The sequence below is a fragment of the Nomascus leucogenys genome, chromosome 10, assembly GCF_006542625.1.
Source record: "Nomascus leucogenys isolate Asia chromosome 10, Asia_NLE_v1, whole genome shotgun sequence".
Taxonomy (NCBI): domain Eukaryota; kingdom Metazoa; phylum Chordata; class Mammalia; order Primates; family Hylobatidae; genus Nomascus; species Nomascus leucogenys.
Window position 1 is genome coordinate 42,428,423 of NC_044390.1, and position 15,084 is coordinate 42,443,506.

Below are 15,084 nucleotides of genomic sequence, written 5' to 3' on the forward strand. Positions count from 1 at the left end.
CTAAAATTGGCCTTTATGCCTTAAGACCCATGACTAATCTTTACCAGCATAGGAACATACAAACTTTATGAGATAAAACACTTTCAGCCATAGAAAATACTGATTACAATTAAAATTAAGTAAAATTAGTTCATAATATCAAATCTCAAAATATGACATAACTGCAGAATACTATTAAATATGATTTTAACTTCTAAGAATAATTACATCTCATTTTTGTATCAAGAGCTCTGTCTTTCAGACCTCTGAAATAGTAATAACTATTTCAATTCAAAGACAATCTTACTACTTTCAAGGGCAAATCAGGCCAATGAGATGTTTTCTACAAATGATTTTATGACTTCTATGAACGCATCTACTCTACACAAGAAACATTTCACTTTAATACATTCACGTTATTTTTCTAGTCAACATAATTATAAACCATGAACACAGCACTAGAATCCCAAATGAAGTTTTATGATATTGCTTGAATTCATGTGCAGAAAATTCAGCTCCATACAGCAATTGGAGCTGAAAATATCCAAGCCAAATTCAAAATATTTCCTCAAAATCTAGTAAATATTCAAAAAATGACTAGCTTCTATTACATCTCAAGAACTAAAACACACTTTTGATATGGAAGTACTTGCCACACATTGTCAAAACAAACCTTATCCCATATGAGCTCAGCTCCATCCCCCTTTTCTGCTAAATGAACTCTCAAAGTCTCGATGCTCTTTGAAAAAAGACGTGCATAGCTCTTTACATCTAGAACCTGCTGGTCTTTCAGGCCTAACTGGGGTTCGTTCTGTTGATCTGATGCATTCATTTCTTCTCCTAAAGAAAAAAAATATATATTAGAAATTTCACTAATAAACATCATTCCTCTACTGTGCTCTGTTTAACAAGTTCAATCCCCGACCATTAAGAAATCAAATATGAAATAAATTCCATTAAAATAATTATCATGGGGCCAGGCACGGTGGCTCACGCCTGTAATCCCAGCACTTTCGGAGGCCGAGGTGGGTGGATCACGAGGTCGGGAGATCGAGACCATCCTGGCTAACATGGTGAAACCCCGTCTCTAGTAAAAATACAAAAAATACCCAGGCGTGGTGGTGGGAGCCTGTAGTCCCAGCTACTCAGGAGGCTGAGGCAGGAGGATGGCGTGAACCCGGGAGGTGGAGCTTGCAGTGAGCCAAGATCGCACCACTGCACTCCAGCCTGGGCCACAGAGCAAGACTCTGTCTCAAAAAAAAAAAAAAAAAAAAAAACAACTGTTAAAGCTGAGATAGGAAAGGTAAAAGACCACCTCAGTACCTCATAGGATTACTGGGAGATTCGAAGATATAATGTAGATAAGATGATAAATAAGCATTATGCCCAGCACCTAGTGAGAATGAGAACTCAGTAAGCGGACACTACTAGAGTCATAATTAAATCTGTTTGATAACTATCCCCAATTGTTGAGAACTGCTCTAAAATGATATCCCAAGTCTCCCAGGATCTTTTAAGTTTCAGTGGGTGCCATACTGCTGTGCATAAATTAATCCTAATACAGTTCAGATAAAGGAGAGACAAGAAGTGTTAAAGAAGAGTGGGATGAGAAAACAGCCACTACAATAGTTTTCCTACATTTAAAATTTTAAAATGTGCTAGGCACAGTTGCATACAGTCCCAGCTACTCAGGAGACTGAGGAAGGAGGATGGCTTGAGCCCAGGAGTCCAGGGATGCCTTGCACTATGACAGCCTGTGAACAGCCACTACACTCTAATCTGGGCAACATAGCAAGACTATGCCTCAAAAAACTTTTCATTTCTGAACATTAAAAAATTTTTAAATTAAAAATGTGTTTCTAGATTAAATCTTAAAGGGATAATCACAAGGGTACAAAGGTGTACATAAATAGGCTAGGCGCAGTGGCTCACGCTTGTTATCCCAGCTACTCGGGAGGCTGAGGCAGGAGAATCGCTTGAACCCATGTTGCAGTGAGCTGAGATCGTGCCACTGCGCTCCAGCCTTGGCAATATAGCGAGACACGGTCTCAAAAAAAAAAAAAAAAAAAAAAAAAAAAAAAAAAAAGATATACATAAATATATAGCGATTTCAAAACTTTATTTCAGGGAAAATACGAAAACACTACATGTTAGTAAGAGACTAGTTAACTATACTGACTGACAAAAGCAAGTCAGAGTTTATCAATAGTATGACTCCATTTATGCAGTGTATACACGAATGCCTGCATCTGCGTGCACAGGGCGGATCACCAGAACACTCCTGAAAATGTTATTAGTTGCTATTTCTGAAGTGTGGGACTTCAGTGACTTTTGTTCTTCATACTTTTTTGTACTGTTTGAATATATGAAGACATACCATTTTCAACCAACAACAGGGCTATACAAAGACTTTAGGCGAGGGTATTTCCAGCTTAGGTGTTGCAAGACTAAAATGTGTTCTTTACCTTGACTTTGTACTTCAGCCCAGTCCAACGGAACTGGAGGTTTCCTTTTCCGCCATAGTTTGTCCATTGTCAACAGATACCTGATGTCATCTTTAAAAAGCTTACAAAAGAAAGATAGATCCCATGAACCCTACAATCCCTAATTGGTAAGATACAAGAAAATTTCATTGCTGATCTATTATATTACACTATGAAATCTGATTTAAAGATACGTGTCATATACCAGCAGCATAACAATTTTCAAAAGAAAAACATATGTAAAAGGAAGTTCTAACAGAATCCCTACATTGCAAACAGTGAAATGCAAAAGTGCTCTGAGGAATACAGAGTAAGGGAGCCCTGAACTGCTGACTGCCCCTGCCTTCCTAAGTCACCTCTCCAAAAGCTCCCCTAAATTCAGCTCCAAAGATCAGTCTGAAGCACAATCATACAAATAAATGTACACATACAAATAAATGTACATGGCCGGGCGCGGTGGCTCACGCCTGTAATCCCAGCACTTTGGGAGGCCGAGGCGGGCAGATCACGAGGTCAGGGGATCGAGACCATGGTGAAACCCCGTCTCTACTAAAAATACAAAAAATTAGCCGGGCGCGGTGGCGGGCGCCTGTAGTCCCAGCTACTCCGCAGGCTGAGGCAGGAGAATGGCGTGAACCCGGGAGGTGGAGCTTGCAGTGAGCCGAGATCGCGCCACTGCACTCCAGCCTGGGCGACAGAGCAAGACTCCGTCTCAAAAATAAATAAATAAATAAATAAATAAATAAATAAATGTACATTATGTAGTTGTAAATAAATGTACAACTACAGACAATCACTAAGCCTAGGATGCCAGTCAGCAATGCCTCAAAGCCCATGGGGACATGCAAATAAAGTATACAGATTTTTAAACTAAAGTGCTTCACAACAGAACTTCTGGGCTGTGGTATCTTTAAAATGTGCCCTCCCCTCCAAAAATAACCCACAGAAACAAGAGCAAAAATAAAATGTAAAAAGCCCCAAACACACAATTATTACAAAAACAAAAACATTATAAGTAGACTGAGAAACTATCATATGAAAAGATGTGTTAGAACTTCAAGTGATTTTAATATTTTTTTTCTTTTTCCTTATCTGCATTTTCTATTGTTGATTAATTTATTCGACACATTTATTGCTGGTACCAGGTAAGAAGAGAAATTTGGCTGTATTTAAAAATCAAGCCATTTCTATCAAAATATACTTAAATCCATCAATACTAACTGAGCATCCTTAATCTTTAGAGAATAAGCCAAATATACAAATAATCAGAATACAATTTAGTGTGAATATCACAAAGCCTTGAGTAATATAAGGATTTCTGGCCAGGCGTGGTGGCTCACACCTGTAATCTCAGCACTTTGGGAGACCAAGGCGGGTGGATCACGAAGTCAAGAGATCGAGACCATCCTGGCCAACATGGTGAAACTGCATCTCTACTAAAAATACAAAAATCAGCTGGGCGTCGTGGCGCGTGCCTGTAATCCCAGCTACTGGGGAGGCTGAGGCAGGAGAATCGCTTGAACCCGGGAGGCGGAGAGTGCAGTGAGCTGAGATCGCACCACTGCACTCCAGCCTGGCGACAGAGTGAGACTCCGTCTCAAAAAACAAACAAACAAACAAACAAAAAAAAAGATTTCTATTTTATCTAAGAAATAAGGAAAGAGTCTCCTTGTGACAGCAACATGTGAAATGGGTACAAAGGCAAGGAGATGAATCCACTATGACTTGGGTAACAAATGTGGCTGGAAACATTTTGGGGAGGATCTTGAAGGCTTGAACGAACAGTTTTCTAAGCCTAAGCTCCATCTCTTTCTCTGTTATTCAACTATTACTAAATATCAGGAGCCCCTCAGATTTCTGTACTGAACCATCTTTTCATTCTGTCCTCTGTGGTGTATCATGTCCATTTCCAGTAGTTAACCACATCTATAAACCTAGGAATCCCAACCATATCCCTAGTTGAAACCTCTACTTATCTAAAAAACCACTTCTCTAATGTTCCAAAAGAATCTAAATGAGTTCAAAATTGATTATATCACCTTCTCCTACCCTCCCCCAACCCCTATACACACATCTGCCTCCCACCTCACTTACATCGGAGAACAGCACCTCTGTTCTTTGACCTGCCCAGGCTGAAGTGCAGTGGTGTGACCATAGCTCACTGAAGTCTCAACCTCTTGGGCTCAAGCAATATTCCTGTCCCAGCCTCCTGAGTAGCTGGGGACCGCAGGGTCAGGCCACCACGCCTGGCTACTTTTTTTTTTCTTTTTAAGAGATGGGGTCTTGCTATATTGCCCAGGCTGGTCTTGTGCTCCTGGCCTCAAGTGATCCTCCCACCTTGGCCTTCCAAAGTGCTAGGATTACAGGTGTAAACCACAGTGCCCAGCCAGGTACCATTTTTTATTCCACTGATCTTCACCATATACATCCGAAGTCCTGTTGAGTCTACTCCTCCATGCTCCAGTGGGAGTACAGATGGCTGTACTCCAGATTATTCTGGCACTGCACAACTCCAGGGGCACTGTCCCAGATTGGCTATAATACGAATATCAGATCCTAGGGTAGTGCGTGCATCCCCTCTATCCCCTTATAGTGATCCTGTTAAGGCCATCTTTCAATGGATTCCCACTGTCTTGCTATAACATCCTTAACAAGGCCTAGAAAGTCTGCCTGATCTGACCTCAACTTCTCTCTCCAGTAATCTTTTTCCACTCTCCCCCTTAAGGGGAGATTTATGTCAGTTTTCCAAATGAGAGTTTCCTTATACATACTGTACCCTATTCAGAGAGTTTCCTTGTACATACTGTACCCTATTCAGAGAGTTTCCTTGTACATACTGTACCCTATTCCGACTCTTATTCTTTCAAGCCTTGGGCTTAAATGTCACCTGCTCTAGAAAGCCTCTTCTGAAGCCTCTCCCTAGCAACATCTGAAATGGGTATGCAGGCCAGGAGATGAGTCCATTAGATGAAACTTATTATTAAAGGGCTGCAAAGCATCTGAACTTAATGTCATTAACTCTGAAGCTGAAATTTATTGTTCAATGTTTGACTCTAAAGTGCAAGGACTCTGTCTTCTGTCTTGTTCACAACTAAATCCCCTGTACTTAAAGAAGTGTCTGGCACACAGCAGATGTTTAAAATTATCTGCTAAACAACAGATTGGAGATGCACTTCAGATTTTTCTGGCTTTCAAGTGTTGCTCAGATTGGAATGGAAATAAGGATACTGGTTTGGAAGATACTGCTGTTGACCATATCAAAGTTTACTGCATCTTAAGTATAATCAAAATAAAAACCATTATGATGCTTGAGTGTCAACTTGATTGGACTGATAGATGCAAAGTACCGGTCTTGGGTGTGTCTGTGAGGGTGTTGCCAAAAGACATTAATATTTGAGTCAGTGGACTGGGAAAAGCAAACCCACTCTTAATCTGGGTGGGCACCATCTAATCAGCTACCATTGAGGCTAGAATATACAACAGCCAGAAAAACATGAAAAGACTAGAGTGGCCTAGCCTCCCAGCCTACATCTTTCTCCCATGTTGGATGCTTCCTGCCCTCAAACATCGGACTCCAAATTCTTCAGTTTTGAGACTCAGACTGGCTCTCCTTGCTCCTCAGCTTGCAGATGGGCCTACCGTTGGGCCTTGTGATTGTGTGAATTAATACTCTATCAACTCCCCTTTGTATGTATCTATCCTATTAGCTCTGTCCCTCTAGAGAACCCTAATACAACCATGTTTTAGAAAAGGGCTGTAGTGAGGAAATAAATGCAATAGGGATAAGAAAGTCAACCCGTGGGCTGGGCACGATGACTCACGCCTGTAATCCCAGCACTTTGGGAAGCCGAGGCAGGCAGATCATCTGAGGTCAGGAGTTCGAGCCCAGCCTGGCCAATATGGCGAAACCCCCTATCTACTAGAAATACAAAAATTAGCCAGGCATAGTGGCGGGCACCTGTAATCCCAGCTACTCAGGAGGCTGACACAGGAGAACAGCCTAAACCAGGAGGCAGAGGTTGCAGCAAGCTGAGATCACGCCACTGCACTCTATCCTGGGCGACAGAGCAGGATTCTCTCTCCAAAAAAAAAAGTCAACATGCCATGTGACATCTGTTACCACTGAGGAAATAAGATGAAATACAAGCTGGGGAGAGCAGTATGTCATTTGATTTAGACAGCAGAACCTGTGCATGTTGGAAAGCAGACAAAAGAAACCAAGAAAAAAAAGATCCGAGACACAGGACAGAGACAAAAATCCTGTCTGAAGAATGGTACAAAAGGAAAGCAAAATGCCATACGCAAAAGTTAGCCTTTACTGAAAGTGGCTTCTCTCCAGCAGAAAGAAAAAGAGTTTTCGGTTATGTGGAACATTCTCTCAACAGGTAAATTATGTTCAATGGCTTCAAACCTGTTATTATATCCTTAAGGTCATCTGCTTAGTGAGAGCTGCAAGAATACTGAGGCAGTTTGATAAGAGCTGAGAAAGTTGTAAGCTCTATGATAAACTTGCTAGGGGCTAGGCTCAGTGGTTCATGCCTGTAATCCCAGCACTTAGGGAGGCAGAGGCTGGAGGATCGCTTGAACCCAGGAGTTTGAGATCTGCCTGGGCAACATGGTGAGATCCCATTCTCCACAAAAAGGAAAAACGGAGTCAAAAAAACCCACACACGTACAACTTGCTAGGGAGTCAAGACTGAACAAAAAAACTTTTAAAACACGGACCTAAGGGTCTAGATGAACAATAATTAGGTAGAACCAATAAAAATAATTTCACAGATTTCTCTAGAAATATTTAACAGGCAAATAATATATACTACTGATGAAGAGGGATTTCACCAAGAAAAAGGGGCTTATGGGGTTCAAGGGCAATTTAGGACACATGTCAGTCAAACTGCTAATAGAAGATATGAGCAGGAAATAAAAGTGAACATGAAGCCAGGAGCGGTGGCTCACGCCTATAATCCCAGCACTTTGGGAAGCCAAGCTGGGCAGATCACTCGAGGTCAGGAGTTCATGACCTGCCTGGCCAACATGGTGAGACCCCACTTCTACTAAAAATACAAAATTAGCCAGCCATGATGGTACACACCTGTAATCCCAGCTACTCGGGAGGCTGAGACAGGAGAATCGCTTGAACCCAGGAGGCAGAGGCTGCAGTGAGCCGAGATTGTGCCACTGCACTCCAGCCTGGGCGACAAGAGCGAGACTCCGTTTCAAAAAAAAAAAAGTCAAGATGAGAAGCAGCAGGAAAACGAACGAAGAAGTTCTGTAAAAAGTGAGAGAAGGAAAGACAACCAAGAAGGTATACAAGCCACCTTTCATTTTACCTCCTATTTAAATGTTATACTGATAGATTTAGTGTAGATGGTAACATTTTAAAACTTGCATATCCTGACTGCATCAATCATTATAGGACATCACGAGGCATATACATAGAAGCTTAATTCAATTTTATGGACTATTTTAAAACAAGCAGAACTAGAACAATATATCTATGCACAACAATACATCTATCCATGATTATAAAGAAAGTAAATCTAACCTTGGTAAAAAGTTTAACTGGATCATATCCAGTTGATTTAGCCCATTCCTTAGTAGAAATACGTTTAATGTCACCATCTTCATTAGATGCTCTAGCTCTGGCTTCGGCTTCTGTTGGTTCCCCTATAAAATAATCATCATTTTATTTTCAACTGTAATAAATGTAGAACTGAACTCTTTTCACTCACCTTTGGGAATAAAAAGAAAGTCACTCATGGAAATCCTCAAATGCAACACATTCTGAGTTCAAGGAAAAAGAAAATAACACATTCATCAGCATCTTTTTGTATCCCAGTTTCTTTCTTTCTCCCAGGCTGGAGTGCAGTGTTAAGATATCGGCTCACTGCAGCTTCTACCTCTTGGGCTCAAGCCATCTTCCCGTCTCAGCCTCACGAGTAGTTGGGACTACAGGTGTGCAGCACCACACCTGGCTAATTTTTATATTTTTTGTAGAGACGGGGTTTTGCCATGTTGGCCAGGCTGGTCTTGAACTCCTGACCTCAAGCAATCCAGCTGCTTCAGCCTCCCAAAATGCTGGGACTACCTGGCATGAGCCACCTTGCCTGGCCTGTTGTAACTCAGTTTCTGAAAGCTATACATATAACAGTTCAAAGCACAGACCAGTCATGAGATCTAGGAACAACTCGCAGCTCTATTTACTAGACTTGTGAAATTTTTCTTAACCTTGATTTCCTCATCAGTAAAATGGAATCACATTTTTTTTTTTGTAAAACATTGTTTTGGACAGGCGTGGTTGCTTACGCCTGTCCCAGCACTTTGGGAGGCCAAGGCGAGTGGATCACCTCAGGTCAGGAGAGTTCGAGACCAGCCTGGCTAACATGGTGAAACCCTGTCTCTGCTAAAAACACAATAATTAGCTGGGCACAGTAGCAGGTGCCTCTAATCCCAGCTACTCAGGAGCCTGAGGCAGGAGAATCATTTGAACCCAGGAGGCGGAGGTTGCAGTGAGCCGAGATCGTACCATTGTACTCCAGCCTGGGCAGTAAGAGAGAAACTCCACCTCTGAGAAAAAAAAAAACAAAAACTTAAATAACACATGTTAAACACACATTACCTAGCACATATAGCAATTTTTTTTTTTCCCTTAAGCTACCAAAATTAAATCAACAAAATAAAGATAATAGTCTCGGCCGGGCGCGGTGGCTCACACTTGTAATCCCAGCACTTTGGGAGGCTGAGGCGGGCAGATCACGAGGTCAGGAGATCGAGACCACAGTGAAACCCCGTCTCTACTAAAAATACAAAAAAATTAGCCGGGGCCGGGCGCAGTGGCTCACGCTTGTAATCCCAGCACTTTGGGAGGCCGAGGTGGGCGGATCACGAGGTCAGGAGATCGAGACCACAGTGAAACCCCGTCTCTACTAAAAATACAAAAAATTAGCTGGGCGTGGTGGCGGGCGCCTGTAGTCCCAGCTACTCAGAGAGGCTGAGGCAGGAGAATGGCGTGAACCCGGGAGGTGGAGCTTGCAGTGAGCCGAGATCGTGCCACTGCACTCCAGCCTGGGCAACAGAGCGAGACTCTGTCTCAAAAAAAAAAAAAAAATTAGCCGGGCGTGGTGGCGGGCGCCTGTAGTCCCAGCTACTCGGAGAGGCTGAGGCAGGAGAATGGTGTGAACCCGGGAGGCGGAGCTTGCAGTGAGCCGAGATTGCGCCACTGCACTCCAGCCTGGGCGACAGAGCGAGATTCTGTCTCAAAAAAAAAAAAAAAAAAAAAGATAATAGTCTCTAATAAAACATATGCCAAATAATTTACTCACAGGCAGCTTCAGGGTCAGCTCTGTCAGGAGATACTTCTTGATCAGCATCTTCTTCCCCAAACAACTGGCTGTAATTTAAGAATAGTAAATTCTTATGTACAACAAAGCATTCTGAACAAACATGTAATTTAGAATATTCCAAATATTTAGCAGAGATAAAGACTGAACAACTGGCTGGGCACGGTGGCTCACACCTTTAATCCCAACATTTTGGGAGGCTGAGGCAGGCAGATCACAAAGTCAGGAGTTCAAGACCAGCCTGACCAACATGGTGAAACTTCGTCTCTACCAAAAATATAAAAATTAGCCAGGCATGGTAGTGCATGCCTGTAATTCCAGCTACTCGGGAAGCTGAAGCAGGAGAATCGCTTGAACCCAGGAGACGGAGGTTGCAGTGAGCCGAGATTGCACAACTGCACTCCAGCCTGGGTGACACAGCGAGACTCCGTCTCCAAAAAAAAAAAAAAAGAGTGAACAACTGATACATGACTACAAACTTAAAAGTTTAACACAATGTGCCCGGACAGCTTGCATCCCAATGTCAACAGCAATGTAAGCAAGGTTAAACTTTAGCAGACCTACATCCATTTCTATCAGCGAGGCTCTGCACATTTCAATGTTAAAACCTCTACTCAAGAAACAGGTGAGTGCTTTTCACTTACAACCTGGATAACATTCTAACACCAGAATAATGTTTGTAAAGTACACCTGCAGCTACCTGTTCAACGAACATTATATACCTCAGGTGCAGAGTCCCGATCTAGGGGATAGAAATTCAGCAATGAACAAGATTAACTTTTTTTCATGGTAGAATGGCTCTTTACTGCTGAACAGAGTCTTAACGAACAATTTGAAAGTATTAAGCTGAGATTCTCTTTTATTAATAAAGTTAACCTAAAAACTGTTTAATAACTCATGGATATAAAAGTTTCCAGTATTTCCTCAAGTATATGACTAATGAAAGTTATCTTACAGAAATCCTTTGTACAACCCCCCACCCAACTATAATTTCAAAGCTCTGATAGTCACTCCCAACAATGGCATGTTAACACTTCCTAAAATTAATGCTTTGCCAACTAGTGAGTGCAAAATAGTAGACAGCCCCTAATTTAAAATGGTTCCACCAATGATGTTTCACCTTTACAACAGGTTTATTGAGGTTATATTAAAATGCATTTTTGGCTGGGCGTGGTGGCTCACACATGTAATCCCAACACTTTGGGAGGCCGAGGTGGATGGATCACCCAAAGTCAGGAGTTCAAGACCAGCCTGGCCAACATGGTGAAACCCTGTATCTACTAAAATACAAATATTAGCTGGGTGTGGTGGCAGGCGCCTGTAATCCCAGCCACACGAGAGGCTGAGCAGGAGAATCGCTTGAACCCAGGAGGCAGAGGTTGCAGTTGCACTGCATTCCAGCCTGGGCAACAAGAGCGAAACTCCATCTCAAAAAAACAAACAAAAAAAGCAGCATCTTTACTTAATGGTATATTTTATTTATGATGAGTTTATCAGGAAGTATCTGAGGAGCATCTGTAGCTTACTGTGGCCTTATACTTAATTTTCCAAGTCTTACGATTAAAACATAACTTGCTTATTGCCTATTTAGGTTTCCCTTTGAGTGAAAAATGCTGCTCATATTAATTTTGCCAGATTATCTTTTTTTGTGTGTGACAGGGTCTCACTGTCCCCAAGGCTAGTGTGCAGTGGTGTGACCACAGCTCACTGCAGCCTCGACCTCCTAGGCTCAAGTGATCCTCTCACCTCAGCCTCCCAAGTAGCTGGGACCACAGGCATGTGCCACCATGCCTTGCTAATTTTTAAATTTTTTGTAGTGATGGGGTTTCACTATGTTGCCCACACTGCTCTCAAACTGCTGGGCTCAAGCAATCCTCCTGCCTTGGCCTCCTAAAGAGCTGGGATTACAGGTGTGTGTCACTGCACCTGGCCACATTATCTTTTTTTTTTTTTTTGTCTTTTTCTGAGACACAATCTCGCTCTGTCCCCCAGACTGGAGTGCAGTAGCATGATCTCCACTCACTTCAACCTCCGCCTCCCGGGTTCAAGTGGCTCTCATGGCTCAGCCTCCCGAGTAGCTGGGACTACAGGCATGTGCCACCACACCCCGCTAATTTTTGTATTTTTAGTAGAGACAGGGTTTCGCCATGTTGCCCAGTGGTTCTCAAACTCCTGGCCTCAAGTGATTCACCCACCTCAGCCTCCCAAAGAAAAAAAATGTTTGCCAAATAAATAAAGCTTCCAAGTGTAGTTTTTGTGAACACTTATCAAGTTGACACTGTTATGTATACTTTTCTGAGTGCAAAAATTAAAGACAATGTTTGCTGAAGGTTTCTACAAAATATCCTTTATCAGGTTGAGAACATTCTCATTTTAGTAAGAAGTTTTTTTATTTTTAATTTTATCTATCTATTTATTTATTTTTTATTTTTTTGAGATGGAGTATCGTTCTGTCGCCCAGGCTGGAGTGCAGTGGTGCAATCTCAGCTCACTGCAACCTCCGCCTCCCAGGTTCACACCACTCTCCTGCCTCAGCTTCCCGAGCAGCTGGGACTACAGGCACCCGCCACCACGTCCAGCTAATTTTTTTTATTTGTAGTAGAGATGCGGTTTCACTGTGTTACCCAGGATGGTCTCGATCTCCTGACCTCGTGATCCGCTCACCTCAGCCTCCCAAAGTGCTGGCATTACAGGCATGAGCCACCTTGCCCAGCCTAGTAAGAAGTTTTTATTTCTGTTTTAGTAGCAACTTTCATCATGAAAGGCCGTTTGCTAAATTTTACCAAATGCTTTCTCTGTATCTATGAAAACTATATAGTTTATCTTTCATTTCCTAATGAGTGAATGACATTTACAGATTTTCTAGTTTAAACCATGCTTGTATTCCTGAATAAACACGTGGTCAAGACATACTTTTTATTTTATATGATTCTGGATCCACATGCTAATTTTTTTTTTTTTTTTTTTTTTGAGACAGAGTCTTGCTCTGTTGCCCAGGTTGGAGCACAGCAGAGCGATCTTGGCTCACTGCAGCCTCCACCTCCCGGGTTCAAGCAATTCTCCTGCCTCAGCCTCCCAAGTAGCTGGGATTATAGGCACCCGCCACCATGCCCGGCTAATTTTGTATTTTTAATAGAGACAGGATTTCGCCATGTTGGCCAAGCTGGTCTTGAACTCCTGACCTCAGGTGATATGCCCGCTCCAGCTTCCAAGTACTGAGATTGCAGGCATGATACACTGCGCCCGTCCCCAGGATATGCTAATATTTTACATAGGATTTCTGCATCTATTATTTAGGTGTGAGACTGACTAGCAATTTTTTCTTATGCCATAATGGCCTTGACAGGTTTTGCTATCAAAGACATTGCTAACCTCGTAACACGAGCTAAGTAGTACTCCCTTTTAAAAATTTCTCAGGGAGAATTTAGCTAATATTACAATATACTCCTTGCAAGTTTCGTGAAACGAATCTGTAAAAATAACATCGGTTTGATGCATTATTTAGAAGAATTTAAACTACTTATGTTTCTCCAAGGTATAGTGCTAAATTCAGGCATTCTATTTTCCTTTCTTTTTTTTTTTTGAAACATCATCTCACGCTGTCCCCCAGGCTGGAGTGCAGTGGCCCAATCTCCACCCACTGGGTTCAAGTGGTTCTCATGGCTCAGTCTCCCAAGTAGCTGGGACTACAGATGCCCACCACCACGCCCGGTTAATTTTTGTATTTATAGTAGAGACAGGGTTTCGCCATGTTGGCCAGGCTGTTCTCCAACTCCTGGCCTCAAGTGACCCACCCACCTCAGCCTCCCAAAGTGCTGGGATTGCAGGCCTCAACCACCGCACTGGGCACTTAGTAAGTTTTTAAAAATGTATTTACCCAGATAATTTAAATTTTTTATGTACTACCATGGTCTTATTATCATCCCTTTTTTTTTCTTATAGCCTATTTAATCTCTGCTATCTATGTTCCCCGTTTAGTTCTCACTTACTCCTCTTCTATTTTGTAATCAAATGTGCTCTTACTTCAATTAATATCCTTCCTTCTCATTCCTTTTTTCTTTCTTTCTTCATTTTAAGACAGGATCTCACTATCACCCAGACTGGAGTGCAGTGGCACAATCTTGGTTCACTGCAGCGTCAACCTCCCAGGCTCAACTGATACTCCTACCTCAGCCTCCCAAGTAGCTGGGAGTACAGGTATGCCTGGCTCATTTTTCTATTTTTTGTAGAGACACGGTTTTGCCATGTTTCCCAGGCTGGTCTCAAACTCCTGGGCTCAAGGGATCCTCCCATCTCAACCTCCCACGGTGCTGGGATGAGAGGCATGAGCCACCATGCCCGCACCATTCTCATTTCTTAAAGTATATTCTGTGGTTCATTTTCTAACTGAAATTGGATTCTTAGTAAAGATTTACTAATTAATGTTCAGCCTTTCTTCATGTATGTAAATCTGTAACTTTTTGCCAACCACCACATTCAATATATTCTGGTATAGCATTTTCATCATTATCAGTACACAGTATTTTTAACTTCCATTGTGATTTCTTTTATAACCAATGGGTTATTTGTAAGTATATGTTCACATTTCCAAATCTAAAGATTTTTATTGCTTAGTTACATGGCTGTCTCCAATATAAGACTAAGTTTCCTGAACAGTCATGGCCACTTTTTTTTTTTTTTTTTTTTTTTTGAGACAAACTGTCACTCTGTTGCCAAGCTGGAGTGCAGTGGCGCAATCTCGGCTCACTCCAACCTCCACCTCTTGGGTTCAAGCAATTCTCCTGCCTCATTCTCCTGAGTAGCTGGGATTACAGGCATTCGCCATCACACCCAACTAATTTTTGTATTTTTAGTAGAGATGGGTTTCACCATGCTGGCCACGCTGGTCTCAAATTCCTGAGCTCAGGTGATCCGACCACCTCAGCCTCCCAAAGTGCCGGGATTATAGGTGTGAGCCACCGCACCCAGTCAGCTGAATTTAACCTAAGAAATACCGCAAGAAAGCTACTAACACATCCCTTCACCATATTTAAACATCCTAAGTTCAATCTCTTCAAGGTAATTAAATAAAAATGACTCCATTTTCCATCATCAGTACTGAAAAGCATGCCAAGAAATATACACACTCTTACTTGAACAAGTACTTTGCCCAAACGATGCAATGTATAGGTTCTGAAGGTGTGTTACGAATTGTACATCCAGGAAAGGTTCTCTGGGTCGGCTTAGGATGACATTCATAACACTCGGTCACACCCTATGAAGTCAGGATATGAGAAAAAAAT

The 15,084-nt window shown here is 42.1% G+C and overlaps 1 protein-coding gene across 1 annotated transcript in view; it reads right to left on the minus strand.

Moving 5' to 3' along the window:
* UBA2 (ubiquitin like modifier activating enzyme 2) overlaps positions 1-15,084 on the minus strand; it is a 41,537-nt gene that overhangs the window by 15,877 nt on the left and 10,576 nt on the right. The window contains exons 6-10 of the mRNA XM_030820214.1: positions 14,935-15,056; positions 9,785-9,852; positions 8,008-8,129; positions 2,445-2,544; positions 653-819 (exon numbers count right to left, since the gene is read on the minus strand). Coding sequence (XP_030676074.1) covers positions 653-819; positions 2,445-2,544; positions 8,008-8,129; positions 9,785-9,852; positions 14,935-15,056 — 579 coding nt within the window. The remainder of the gene's footprint in view (positions 1-652; positions 820-2,444; positions 2,545-8,007; positions 8,130-9,784; positions 9,853-14,934; positions 15,057-15,084) is intronic.